Source organism: Platalea leucorodia (assembly GCF_965183815.1).
Source record: "Platalea leucorodia genome assembly, chromosome: 13".
Classification (NCBI taxonomy): Eukaryota; Metazoa; Chordata; class Aves; order Pelecaniformes; family Threskiornithidae; genus Platalea; species Platalea leucorodia.
In genome coordinates this window covers 2360595-2374739 of record NC_138835.1, presented here as the reverse complement: position 1 = coordinate 2374739, position 14145 = coordinate 2360595, and the positions used below count along the sequence as shown (strand labels likewise).

At 39.3% G+C, this 14145-nt stretch overlaps 1 protein-coding gene across 1 annotated transcript in view; it reads left to right on the top strand.

Annotated features, from left to right (window-relative positions):
- The first annotated feature begins 2019 nt into the window (after positions 1–2019).
- The window catches only part of SULF2 (sulfatase 2), a 65107-nt gene continuing 52981 nt past the window's right edge, over positions 2020–14145 (top strand). Inside the window, exons 1-3 of the mRNA XM_082326121.1 lie at positions 2020–2154; positions 3876–4123; positions 9735–9974. Of these exons, the coding sequence (XP_082182247.1) occupies positions 3949–4123; positions 9735–9974 (415 nt within the window). The 5' untranslated portion in view covers positions 2020–2154; positions 3876–3948. The remainder of the gene's footprint in view (positions 2155–3875; positions 4124–9734; positions 9975–14145) is intronic.

The following is a 14145-nucleotide window of genomic DNA, read 5'->3' as shown; positions in this document are numbered from 1 at the left end:
GACAGTTGTGCTAGGACTTGGGGCAGCGCCAGTGTGTGCAAGCCACCGTCAGTGACTGGCTTTGCAGAGTGCCCGTTGCATCTGTGCCAAGCGATGCTGATCAATAGCATGTTAAAAATACCGCCTGACACCGGTCATCCCGGTGCGTCCTGCCTGTGCCGCTGTAGAACTGACGTTAATTACTGAGGGCAGTGTTAAAAAGAAGTCTTTCCTTGGTGTAAATGCTACTTGGGAACAGAACTTGGCTCCATTCTTTTATAAATAGAATAAATGTACCGAAGTCTGGCTTTATCTCTTCAACATTTATAATGTGACTCGGTGTAATGTTCTGTGTTGCCACACAGGAGAATTAAGTTTGGCTCTATTCTCATTCCCCATACTAGCAGGAGTTAAGAACAAAAAGAGGCAGCTGTATCTAATTCAGGCTACGAAGGGAGTCAGGGACTTGTTAAACTCGACCGTAAACCATAGAAAATAGGAGGACCAGACTTTCTCTAAAGCAGCCTGCTAGGAGGTTTCATAGGCTTAATAAAGCTCAGCTAGATGCCCCAGCTGAAGAACATTGCATAAATTTCTGATAGCACTTTCCTAAATATAAACCAGGAGTGACCAGGCTTGTCAAGCTCATGTGTGTAATCTGGGAGAAGAGGCATACCTAATTCTCCCAAGAGCTGCTGCAGATTAAGCATCTTTAATATTGGAGGACGGCCTGCAGAGGCACATAAAGCAGCGGACCATCTGTACCACTCGGATCAAAACGCGTCGTTGGAGAGGGTGCTGTATTAAAGGTGGGGGCAGACCGGGGCACTGCCGCGGAACTCTTCTGGCTTTATCTATGAGTTGCAGATTAAACTTGTTGACAGAAATGGGGAAAGAGCTGTTAACAGAGGCTTTATGTCATAGTTCTTCCCTGAAGTTCACCGAAGACTAGGGGTTAAAAAAAAATCAATCTATATTTGACCACTGGCAGTCCATGCAAGAGACTCTTCTGTTGCTATTCTGAGAACTGTTTAAAGCTGGCTTTTGGATTTTGCTGCCTATATGCTGTTAGTTGTGGCATGCCTGCCTTTTAGGAATACATACTTCAAGAAATAGGTTATTTTCTAAAATTGCTTTAATTTTCTTACCTAGTTATTGGGATGAGTTTTGCACGTAATTACGTACTTTGAGTTGGTTCCCGGCAGTACTTACCCTGATGGTAATAATGGGAACATAACGCATCAGAATAGTTGAAAAATCTTCATTAAGGAGCGGGTTGAGAAAGAGATAACAAGTTTGGTAGAAGATGCCTGTTGTACTTGACGTGAAATTCTGTCCTCCACCCGCAGGATTCTTTCAAAGATAACTAATTTTTTTAACCACAAATATACAGGCGCGGATAAAATAGCTGTGGAATAGCAGTTTAGGTACATCCCCAAATGCATTGAGTGTTTTGTAGGTAGATAAGCAGCTCTCTGAGCTGGGGACAACTTCTATTTTTAGATCCAATGGAGTGAGCGAGGGGCAATAAACTGTGAGGAACAGACCGGCCGAGGGGAGCGAGGCAGTGGGGTCGTGAGGTTACTTCCATGCGTTTGTTGAAAAGAAGCGAGAAAAATGCAAGGAAGACTGTTAGCCGCACAGTACTCCGCCGCAAATGTAGTTACAAGCAGATAGAACAAGAATGGCCAGGCTTCTAAATGTTGAAGAAAAGTCAGCAAATGCTATTATTCCGAGAAGCTATGAGCTAGGATAGAGCAGAAGAAACCACATTAACTTTTAGGCCTTCAGAAGAATGTTTGTGTATAATGAAAACATCTATCTTGTCAGTTTGGGTTTTGTATTTTGTGTTTTTTAAACAGAAGTACATATGGAGTCCTTTCTGAAGAGCAGAAGCCATTTCTCTCCCCCCTCCCCCAAGAAGCTGGTGTCCAGGAATATGTGCCTGCTAAACTAACTTGGTTTTTTTTTTTCCCCTCCCCTTTTGAAACAGATCCAGGTTTGCCTCTCAAGCTGCTTTTCACTACTCTGGAGAGTAGCAACACATTGAATCTGACATGATTCTTCCCAGTCGTACTGCTGCAGATGGAATTCTGAGTGCAAGGAATGAAAATTGATAGGACTTGTCGGTGTTCCTTCTGCTATAGCCTGGCAAATCTCTGAGCAGCAGCAGAGGTACTAAAGCTGTGTCTGTGAACTCAGGAAGTTGGACTTTTCTCTTTCCCTGCCCATTGGAACAAGTGCTAGGATATTTAAAATCAATTTTGAGTTTCTATTTTAAAAATTAATTTCACTTGCCTGTGAAACTCGCTGGAGAGACTAGTAAGGAAGAAGGATTTTTCATTTCCTCAAAACCCTATTAGAGTACATTTTTGGGAAGCAGCCTTAGTAAATATTGCATCATATTATAGCTACATATCTGTTGACTTATGTGAAAATTCAATATGCATTTCTTAAATCAGCATAGAAGCCGAGTATAATTTTTCAGACCAGTGGTTTTGCTATTGCATGAGAACTTTCTGAATCAAAGTTTATCTCAAAGAACAGACGCTGACAGAGATGAAGTAATAATGGGGCTATGAAATAATCTGCTGGAGGAAAAACTGTTTTCCCGAGTGGCTTTAGGGACAGAATAGCCAATGTGTTTCTTTGGGTAAAACACACTGTGCTAGATTCTTTCTACTCAGGCATTTCTGGGCTTTACAAAAAGCAGATAGTCTCCCTTGTGTCATTTTTAATTGATTTTGCACTGCATTACAAGAGATCATTGGCACCAGCCCAGGAAAAGGCAGGCAGCAAGTAGGGAATTCATCAAAAACTGACTCACTGATCACTGGATCTGATGAAATAATTAGTACTTGATATTTTCAATACAGTTCCATACTGTTATTTTGACTTCCAAAAGCAAGAGAAAATCCCTTTATACCAGAAAATCACTGAGCAAAACTATGATTTCAAAAATTCTTCAGTACGCTTCTTCATTTTTTGGAATCTCCTTGTAAGAATTGCCAAGAATTTTCTCTTGGCTCATTAACAGGAGCTGTACCAGTTAAACGTGCTCTGTTTTGCAAACAAGTCGATTTTGGGGCATTGCATTTATGATGGAGAGAAGTCATAGGCAGTGCAAATCATTCTGGTGCATCCATTCCCAAACATTTGCAGTAATGGGCCTTCAAATGTGTTCATTAATAATAATGATATTTAAAAAAAAAATAAAATCTTGGAAACCAACAGAAATGCTGAAGGGATATCACACTAACATCAAAGCTGTAGTAGACTTCAAACAGTATCATACCATAGTTCCAAGATCCGGGCAGCTCTGCTCTCTAATGAAATTTAGACGACTTGTTACACACTGATTTATCTTGTGTCTGAGGATCCTCTATGAATTTGCAAATGTGTTGTTAACTCAGTAAATTTTGCCAGAGTCCTGTTTAAAAATATGGATAGACGTGGGTTTTTTTCTTCAACATCTGCATTTTTGATGCAGTAAACAAAAATGTCGTCTCAAAATATCCCAGAACCTTAAGGAAGGAGATTGCTTTTTATATGTATCAAAGCAAAAGTAGAGTTTGATACCTTGCTAAGTCCTTGAACTTGCTGCCAAATTTGAGCGTAGAGTGAAGCTTCATTGCTTATGTTGGTAACGGCTTATGAACTGTGAATATTTCAAGTTTCTGCTTCTAGCTGGCGCTAGAAAAGCATTCAGTTGCTTTGTTGTTGGGGGGGGGGGTTTTGGCTTTGCTTTTTTTTTTTTTTTTTTTTCTTTCCTCCTTAGGAGTTAGATTATTTCAAGTATATTGCTTTTTGCTTCTTTGGAGAGAACTGTGCTGTTCCTTGGGAGGGGTAGGGGGGGTCAAGGTATAAATAAATACTTGTTTCCCTCTCCCTTATAGGAGACCTGCAAACAAAAAAGAAATAAAAGCCATTAACCTACCTTGTTCAGAGAGAACACTAAATCAGCACAATATGGCACAGCATAGTATTGTCCTTGGATTATTCATGATGACTGTTTTATCACTGTTGGATGGAAGTTCAGCTTTCCTGTTAAATCAGCGTCTGAAGGGAAGATTTCAAAGAGACCGTAGAAACATCCGCCCAAACATCATCCTTGTTCTTACTGATGATCAGGATGTAGAACTTGGTAAGAGCCCAACATAAAGAGAATTTTAGCTAACAAGTATGGCACTGCTTTTCCTTGAAGTTAGATTCTTGCATTCAAAATAATTATCTTTTTTTTTCAGCATGAAAAATGATAGGAAGAACAAGTAGCAAAAGTTTAAACCTACCTTTATGTAGAAAATACTTTCTGTCTGCAGGCAATTCAAGGACAGCAAAAGTTCGTCTCAACTTAAAATGTCAAACTTCCTTTTTCTGGGGAAATATGAGATTCCTGCCTATCTGTCTTCATCTAGACACCTAAACTATGCTTCTGGCAATCGCAAGTATAACCTGGGAAGCTACATGCCAAAGCAGTAGGTTTAAATTCATAACTGATTATTGCACCATGTAATTACCCAAATTTTTTTTAGTGTAATTGCAGACATTCATTACATATACAATTTTAATTTTAATTACTTAAACGGTACCTAACATAGTCATACTCTTCTTGGTATTGTCCATTTAGATGTGTAGTTAATTACTGACCAAAATCACTTAGTATGAAAAGGTTCTACTGTATTATTCAACGCCGTGTTAATTGTTGAAGAAAGGAGATGAAGATTAAACGCATGCTTTGCCTAATGATTTGGAATAATGAATTAACTGACAGAGTTTGGGTTTTGTTCTGTTACCTGAGCAAGCTTGTAATTACCCAGTGTTGTCTGTAGTTAGGAGAAGGGATTGACACAAACCAGTTTACATTAATAATTCTGCATTAGAAATATGCTTTTAAGTGAGCATAAAGCCTGGATCATCTGAAAGACGAGAACTTGTATATGTGTGGTCTGGTGGGTTTTTTTGACAGTTACTGCATCAAATTTCTAGTATGGACGGGAAAAATTGGAAAACAGACCTGAAAAAAGAAACTGAGCACAACAGTGAAGTTAATCAACTTGTACTACTTACACACTTACTCATCTAGTTGAGAAGTTAATCACAGCAGCGTGGCAGCGTTCTTACGGAGGCTTCCCTTTTATCGGTATTACTGCGTGTCTGCGGCACCGTAGATCCCATTCTTCCACTATGGCAGTAACCCCCCCAAATACAAACGTAATCAGATTAGTAGGATCAGAAGATTTGTTGTTGACACTTTTTTTTTTTTTTAAATGGTTATTTGGATCAGAAATAAAGCGGTTTCAATAATGTATATCTGAAAGAACCTGAGTACATTATCCTGCAGGCTCAGAAGGTGGTCCTAAAAAATTTATCATCTTCTATTTTATGCTAGCCTGCTTGTTTCTGATGCAATTGTCTAAGTCCTTTGGGCAGTATATTTCTCTTCTCCGATAATCTGATGCTTTCCAATTTCAAGCATAATGGGCATGTGTCCACACAAATTAGGATCTAACTAAGGAAAATCCATTTGATGAAGCTGAGATTTGATATTTGTCATTTGCCACTAATGGCTTTGTGAGACCCAATATTTGTTTGAATTAATTTTTATTCTTGTCTATTGTCTGGTGAGCTGTCCAAGTTAATCAAAATTGCCATTTGTGGGGCTTGTGGTTAATGCATTTAAGAAAGATGAAAACAAGATGTGAATTACAAATAAAAGCTAAGGAAAACTTGGAAGCTATGGGAAGTGTAGCAGAGGAAGCGGTGCGTAGCTAAGGTTTCATCTGTTTCTAAGAATATTCTGTAACTGAGGGGTATTGGAGCTTTCATTGTTCTTTTGTGGCTACTTTTGAGGTGAAAGGGAAGACAACACAATCTCAAGTGCTCTTAACAATCTTTCCTTTAGTTAATTTAAGATAGGTTTAACAATGTACTAGTAGCAGGTGGAGTTTACCAGAAAGAGAATGTCGTCCTTTCAGGAAAGGAATATGTTTTTTTTCTTTCCTCCTTCCCCCCCCCCCCCCCCCCCCCCCTTTTTTTTTTTTTTTTTTTTTTTAATTTGCACTACTGTTAATCATGAGTTTTACTTGAGAAACCAAACCTCAGCCTTGTATTGAAAAAAGGAAAAGGCTGATGAGGGGCTGATGAAAAGGATGCAGAATCTCCAGGTCAGAGGAGAACGAGTGTAAATTGTAATGGATACAAATGGGAGAAGGCAAATGAGAACACCGAGAACTACTGAAAGGTACACACGCAGTTGACTGTCTAATCAAAGGAGTTGTACTGACAAGCAGAGTATAAAGAAGAGGAATATCCTGACGAGGAGAAAGAATTAATTAGAAACAAAGACTTTTTTTTTCCCCATTAGAGCCATTTAAGTCCAAGTTGGTATAATGCTGATGTCCCCTGTGTGGTGGACTCAGCATCTCCAGTTTAATTAGGTTTGCCTGCCATATTGCTGTGGTTTAACAAACCAGCTTATTTCATTAGCTCATAGTTGGAGAAAGACCTGATTATTTAGAAGATATTTCAGCCACGTTAGAGACATCCGAGTGAGAAGTGATTTGTATGTTCCTACATCTTCCTCTGAAAAACTACAGAAGTGGCATGGAAGATACTTTTTCTTAGTTATCATACATGGAGATGAGAGCCTTAGAGCTTCGTTAGAATTAAATATGAGGAAAAAAAGGAAATGAAGATGTGAAAAGGGTGCCTAATGAGGTTCAAATAGGATAAAAATAGAAGGCTTTAGGGTACAATTAATTAACATTCTGGGGTTCAGTTAACTTACCTGCATATGGATACCACTTCTTAAATTGTGCTTCGGGGTGGACTGAGTCACTTGGGACTTGATACAAGTTCTTCAACAGCTGGAGCTCCCTAAAGCTCATGTAAATGATGACCTCTGACAGCAAAGCACAACTAATGAGAAAGTCAATATTATTTCATGAACAGCTGGTGTATTTTTCCATTAATATTAGTCAAAATATCAGCCTTATCCCCAAAGTGAACCGTGAAGACACACTAAGCAAAGTTATGGATACCACAGAAATTTCAAGTGGAATTTCAGCCTAGGTTTTGCTTCACTTTGTTCAGTGAGTGGCTTGAATGCATCAAATTGATTAAACTTTCATATTTTCACAGTAGTCCAATGGTTATTTTTTTAAAATAGCTTAGAAATTTCACATTTAACTGCTAAATCATTTTTATTTATTATCAGTGGTTTTAGACAGGTAACAGAACATTGTCTGAATTAAATATTGACACTTCAAAGCATGACTTCCCTTGGTACATCCACTAATGAAACCCCAGAAGGTTTTCCAACTCAAAAGGTGATTTGGCGAGGTTCCAGCTGCTGATTAACACGTAACTAATCTTCTGCCACAGAAAGATCAATTTCTACTTTCGCTCATAATTCTGTGTTTGTATTGGAGGCAAGCTGAAGAAAATAAGTTTTGGTTGGCTTGCTTAATGCTGTTTAAAATATTTAAAGCTGGCCTATTTAAGATTGTACGGAAGAGTATGCTGGATTTTTACTTTCCACTGATCTGTCACTCTGTATTAGTTCTCAAGCTGGGGAAGCAGATTAGATCATATGTTTTTGTATTAAAGACTGTTGATATATAGGGCCTTGTCATTACAGCAGTTTTATTAAAGGAGGTTACTGTCCCCAAGGGGAGTCTTAACATGTACTGTTATTTATGCACAGATGCCTCTGTCATTTAAAGGGGTTGTTAAATTGTATTTTAATGTTGGGATGACAAAACATTCTTTCGGTCTGCCTATTTCTGCTTGGACTAGCTCGTAAGACAACACAGAGGAAACGTTCACAGTTTTCAGGCTCGCATAATGTATAATTAACTGTTATAATTGTTAACTGTGTCGTTAGTGCCTTTGAGCACGAACACTTATCCCACAGTTACGGAAATAAAAAATTTTGCTTTCTTCAGAAGCTTCTTTTTGATATGTGAAGTTTAGCAAGTCCTAAAGGGGGAGTGCCATAACCCGCCTTGGTTCATGTCCCAAAGGGATGTGACAGAGATGGGCTCTGACCTGAGAAATGCACAAAGGGCTTTTTAATTTTTATTTTTTTTATTCATTCCAACAAAATGATCTCAAGAAAACTAATACCATGGCAATTTTTAGGTGAAATGACCTACAGTAGCAATTAACCTTCCTTCATGGTGCCAGAGAGTCAGATTTCCTATGTGGCTTATGACCATTTTCCCTCTAGGTTTTGACTCCTGGTTATATCAATGTGCCCTGTATCAAATCGACTTACTGTTGCAATTTCATAATGCAATCCCTGCCTAAAGAGCTTAGAAGAAACCTAAACCCATTATTGACAGAAACAACATACAGTTTGTGCCAGATGGTTGCAGGATGCATTGATTAAAGCTGAACTATAAATCCAACTCAGCCTTGGGTAAGTTAGCCCCAACCCTACTCCAGCATGAGCCCGTACCTTCATCTCCATGTTGTCTATTGGCTTTCCCTGCTGATAACAAGAAGGGAGGGTTGGTGACGGACAGGTTTACTCTCCTTTGCCAGGTCATGCTGATAACAGGTACCGTTGGAAGTTCTTCCTAGGTCAAATATAACTCGCTCTGATGCGGTTTTAACTATCAGGCACCGATAGATGAGGGAAACTAAATGTCTTTTTTCTTCTGATCCTTGGTGTTTCTGCATGTAGGAAGAACTCTGATATGGATCCAGATTTAGCTAGGTGGATGTCTATGGTAAAGATCCAGGCTTTGTCCAAAGCCTTGCCTTAAACAGGCAGCAGAACAGCCACTTCGCAGCAGCGTGGCTTTTAGTAATTGTTGGCAAAAAGACATTTACTCCCGTTACCCCAATTCATCCAAATCCCTCCCAGTTAAACTTGCTTGTTTGTTTTTAGGTGATGGTTATAAACTACACAATGTTATCTGTCCCAAGTAGTCATCTAAAAATCTGATTCTGCAGAACCAAGGCTAAGAAAATTTAGGGAGTTTTAGGTAACAGTGTTGTCAAGATGGATCAGGTGGACAAATAGAACTCAGTGGGCTGGTTATGGAAATGATGAAGGCTTTACCTTGTCTTTGGTGCAGTGGAAGTTACAGAAATCAATACCTGCTAATACCTCACATTAGAGAAAAGAACATTCTGTCTAGAGAACAACTCTAGCAGACCCTGCTTGAGCAAGGGTTGGACGAAATAATCTCCAGGCGTTCCTTCCGACCTCACCGGTTCTGTGGTTACAACCCTCAGCCTTTTGCAGAAGGCTGGCAGAAAAGGCAGTGCATCAGGTATCTTTGGAAACCAAGGATTAAATAATGCTTAAGGAGCGTGCAAACTTTGGTCAGGGTGGCTGCACAAAGTGAATTTCACCCTCAGGCCACGTTGTCTCAGCGTCATTCATGCTGGTTCTTGCCTTCAGCTACTGGAACAGTACTGGTGGCTCCAGAAAGGCTGCACAGATGGTGCAGGTAGTTACAGCGGTAAATCTTGAGCTTAGAGAGAGAGAAATTAAAAAAGCATTATGATCTCTGTCAACAGGTTTGAGTCAAATCTTATCTTAGGACTTCAGTCATTGGTCCTTAAAACAGTGGGAAAACTTGACTAGAGAGGGGAGAATAATCTCTTTGGATTTGGGTTCACGGTGAGATTACAGTGCCCTTACTACCTGTGCTTCGTTCTGGTCTCTGATGTAACACATCAGCTCTTAGCTTTTGTGACTGAAACAAGAAAATAATTCTGAGATGGTTTTCTTCTTCCAGGTTCTATGCAGGTGATGAATAAAACGAGGCGGATCATGGAACACGGAGGTGCTCATTTCATCAATGCCTTCGTGACAACCCCCATGTGCTGCCCATCTCGCTCCTCTATTCTTACGGGGAAGTACGTCCACAACCACAACACTTACACTAACAATGAGAACTGTTCTTCTCCGTCCTGGCAGGCTCAGCATGAAATACGTACGTTTGCAGTGTACCTCAACAACACAGGGTACAGGACAGGTAAGGTCAAGGCTGGCTCCGTCTGAAAGCTTCGTTAGACTTGTTAGTACAGAGGCTAGCGTGTATAGTATTTTAATTTGTCCTTGTAATGGACTGCAGTAGTACAGAATGCCAGAGCTTTGGTCCTGTGTGGAGGTTTAGCTTCCTTGTACTTTTACTTGAGGAAATTTAAAAAACAAACAAATGACAACTTTTTTTCAGAAGCTGGGAAGGATAAAATAATGTGGATGCTTCAACCGAAAGCATAGCACATGGAGAATATACCCTGCAATTACCTGAAATGCACAGAACAGACAAGAAAGATGCTATGGAAGGGAATTATCTATTTGAATTTTTCATAAAACAGATATATCAAACTAGGAATACAAGAGAAGGAACTGCTCCTGCTGAAAACATACATATTTCAGAAAATATGTGGCACGTTTCACACCTATTTCCTTGTATTCTCCAGACATGAGATTTAGGTCCTTGCCCGTTACAGTCGTTTTGTCGCTTTTCTTGCTAATGCCTTTTGTCATGATGAGAAATAGGCATAAACCTGGTTCTATTTGTGTTACTTATAGTATATATACCATAGTACTGTAGTATAGTTGTTATTGATAGCATACGTTTTTTTCTTTGAATTTGTGGTATTTGAGGCTTCCAGAAACTAGTCTAAATCTTGAATAATAACTGTAACAAGATCATTATTTTCTTTCTAACTATTCACATGAGTTTTGCGTGTTATTGCTGCAAAGTCTTGGTCTTAAAACAAATAGGTAATTTCCTTGTTTTGTTTGTCTAAAATAAAGACCTGAATTAATCTGGAAAGAAATAAATTGGGGGAAGTGCACATGCCTTATTCATTGGTTGCTGTTTCCCTCCATTTATCATTCCTGGCACTAATACCAATGATCATATAAATACCACACCAAGGCTAATGTTTTATTCTTCATAGATTATTTGTTTTGTGTTTACTGACATTTGTCCATTGTAATAATTTTTATATTTAGTCACTATATTTCAAGCACCTGCAATTTCTACTAACTTGCATAGCTATTGCAAGTGTCCTGGTATTCTTATATTTTTACATTAACTTAATGTTTAAATTTAGACCCAAGATCTTAGTGAATCTATATTACATTTTCAGTCTACCTCTCTCAATTTGCAAGCTAAATTTATTGGAACACACAGAAATAGGACTTTTACAAGTACAAAGCAATCTTCTTCTTCTGTAAATGAGATCCTCATTCATGTAGTTAAATGTGATGTGTTATTATACAAATTTAAATGGGAATTGCCGTCATTGGAGGCTGGTGTTCATTTCTGATCTCCGGTTAACGTCTTGAGTTATCCACTATGAAGGATGTCAGCAGTAAGGAGGTATTTTTTTACCTTTTTTTTTTTTTTTTTTTTTTTTTTTTTTTAATCCAAAGATCTGATCAGATCTACCTGCTTGAGAAGCAGCAGGAAATTGTACTTTAGAGCCTTGTTCACTCAGGTTCTCAAGTTTCAAAAGTAACCTGCTAAGGAGAGTATTTTGAAGATTATGAATACGGTTTCTCTGAAACGAGGAGTCCTCCTTGAACATGACTGCAGTGAACAAAGGAAGATCTGGAAAGCACAGGAGTTCATGTGTAGGGTTTTTTAAATTACTTTTTTAAGGTCCATGGTAGTACTGGTTTGCCCTGCAAACATACAGTTTAGCTTCTTGATCTTTTAAAAAAAAAAAGAAAGAGAAGAAAAAAAGGCCATGAGGAATAATGCCTTTTGAGGCTTGCTTTTATATTTAAGTTCACAACCTTTGGGTGAGAAAGCTATTATTTTGGAAGGGAGTTTGTTTTTTTCTTAATTCATCAGCCAGACCGTTTTTTCTCTTTTCTCTTTTGTTTAAACTTGAAGGAAGAAATCGTACTCTCCTACTCCACTTAACCTTCCCTCTGTTTTTCTTTTCTGCCACTTGTTTCACATCTCCTTGCCCTCTTCTCTGTTCGTTGTGATCTCCCTGTGTTTTGTTCTGTCGCAAAAGATGGTTCTGCTGGGGACTCTTCTGTCTGCGTTGTAGCATTTTCCCCGTGGTGGTGGCATTGGAGGTTTGGATCTGTACAGACGCCTGCTGCTGCTGGCGCCTTTGGGAAGCGTGCCTCTGGTAGGCGGGCAGGAGGGAGCAGCGCGCTGCAGCTTTCTCTCGCACAGGTTGCGAGTAAAAAATATGAGAGGAGAGGGAAACGGCGCGACTTTCCGATAATCGTTTCTCAGTTTCAGCCGCGGTTGTCAGTTTTGTATTTTTTAACTTTGGCACTTTAGAAAAGTTTGACCAACTTTGTTAGGCACCAGCCTTGGCAGAATAGAGGAGCTCAAGGGAAGTTTGTCTTTGGCTTTAACAGTCAGGATTTCAACCACCATGCGTAGGGTTCACTGTCACTTTATGGGGATCCGTTAAAATAAATATTATGACAACGCAAAGGATGGGTTTTCTTCCACAATGGAAGCCATTGGGGCAGTAGGTGGTACAGGTACGGCTCCCTCTGCGTTAACCTGTCTCGCAATCTGAAAAACGCTAGTGTCACGAAGAGCGACCGAAAGGCTGCGTTCTCGTTACATGGCCGCGACACGTAGACAGCAAGTTCCCAGTCTCAGCATATTAAGCAATCGGTCCGATTTTGAAGAGCGTCTCACATCGTTGTCCTGTTACATATGGTGGGAAATTAGGCAAGAAGGGCGATTTATGTAAACAAACCAAGTCACTTGATGAATTAATCTTTAGAAAAGTCAGTGTAAGCAACATCTGAATCATCACTAACTTCAAATAGTGGACGCTAGTACTTCAGCTAGGAGCAGGAGGTGGTTAGAATGGAAAAGAAACAAAGAGATCCTGTGACAAACATTTCTGAATGTCAGGGAATTTCTCTGCCAAAGGTTTCTGTGTAAACATTTACAGAAAAAAAGGTTCTGTTTTCCATGAACATACACATCTCTTTCTGTGAGACAGCTTTTAAAATGCACAATGCATTGCTGCATGCTTGGGTCCTGCAGGGACAAATACCAAGACGTTTTATTGGAATACAAATTTAAACTTTCCCTTAGACATTACTTAATGAGAAAAGCTTCTCCTTTCCATTTGCCTGGCTGGCTGAATGATTAGGTCTTAAAATTGGTGACTGATGCCAGAATATTTTGTCAGCCTTATCTGCAGTCAGGAAATGAAAAGACATGTTTATCTTATTAAATTCAACAGAATTAGGGATAGTGGGCCAAATTCAGCCTGGCAAAAGGACACTTCTGCTTCAGTGAATCTTAGGGCTTCATGTGGCTCAGCCTGCAGGAAATGCAGCACAGGTTTTGGCTAACTCGCCGTCCTCGCTGCCGTTGGGCAGCCCCCCGCAGTACAGCTAACCCTATCCCGTTAAATGAACTATTAACAAAGGAAAAAGCTGCTGCTTGTATGGTAGGAAGTCAGTATCTCACTCTGATGGCAAGTCCATACTGGAATTATGCAAAGAATTAATAAATGCCATTTTGCACCAGTCGTGTATTTGGAACCTAGAGAAGAGTCATTGTGGGAGGTCCATCTCTGCCATTATAAAAAATTTCTTGGGAATAAAAGTAATAATCATTCTTAGCACTTTCACAGGGCTTTACAATAATTAACTAATGAATTCATTAAAATTCAGTGACAATCTTCCATTTCCTCCCATTAATATTAGACTAAGAAGATACAGCGGCTGACTGCATTCAAGTAATTATTTTTCCACTTCACTGTCTGAGTCTTTGACATTTTAAAGTGATTTTAACATTAAATTGTAAGAAAGAGAAGAAAGACTATTGGTAAATGTTTATTAAAGGAGGAATGAACCTGAAAAACATGTGACCAGATTTTAATATCTAGATCATAGAATGATATCATAGAATCACAGAATCGTTAAGGTTGGAAAAGACCCTTAAGATCATCGAGTCCAACCGTTAACCCAGCACTGCCAAGGCCACCACTAAACCATGTCCTCGAGCACCACGTCTACCCGTCCTTTAAATCCCTCCAGGGATGGGGACTCAGCCCCTGCCCTGGTCGGCCTGGGCCAGTGCTGATACATGCCAGGAGAAAAATTCTTAGATTATCAGTTCCCTACTGTAGAATTTGCTCTCCACAATAGTTGCTGGTTGCTATTTTTTTTATTACAGAAATACTTAAAAA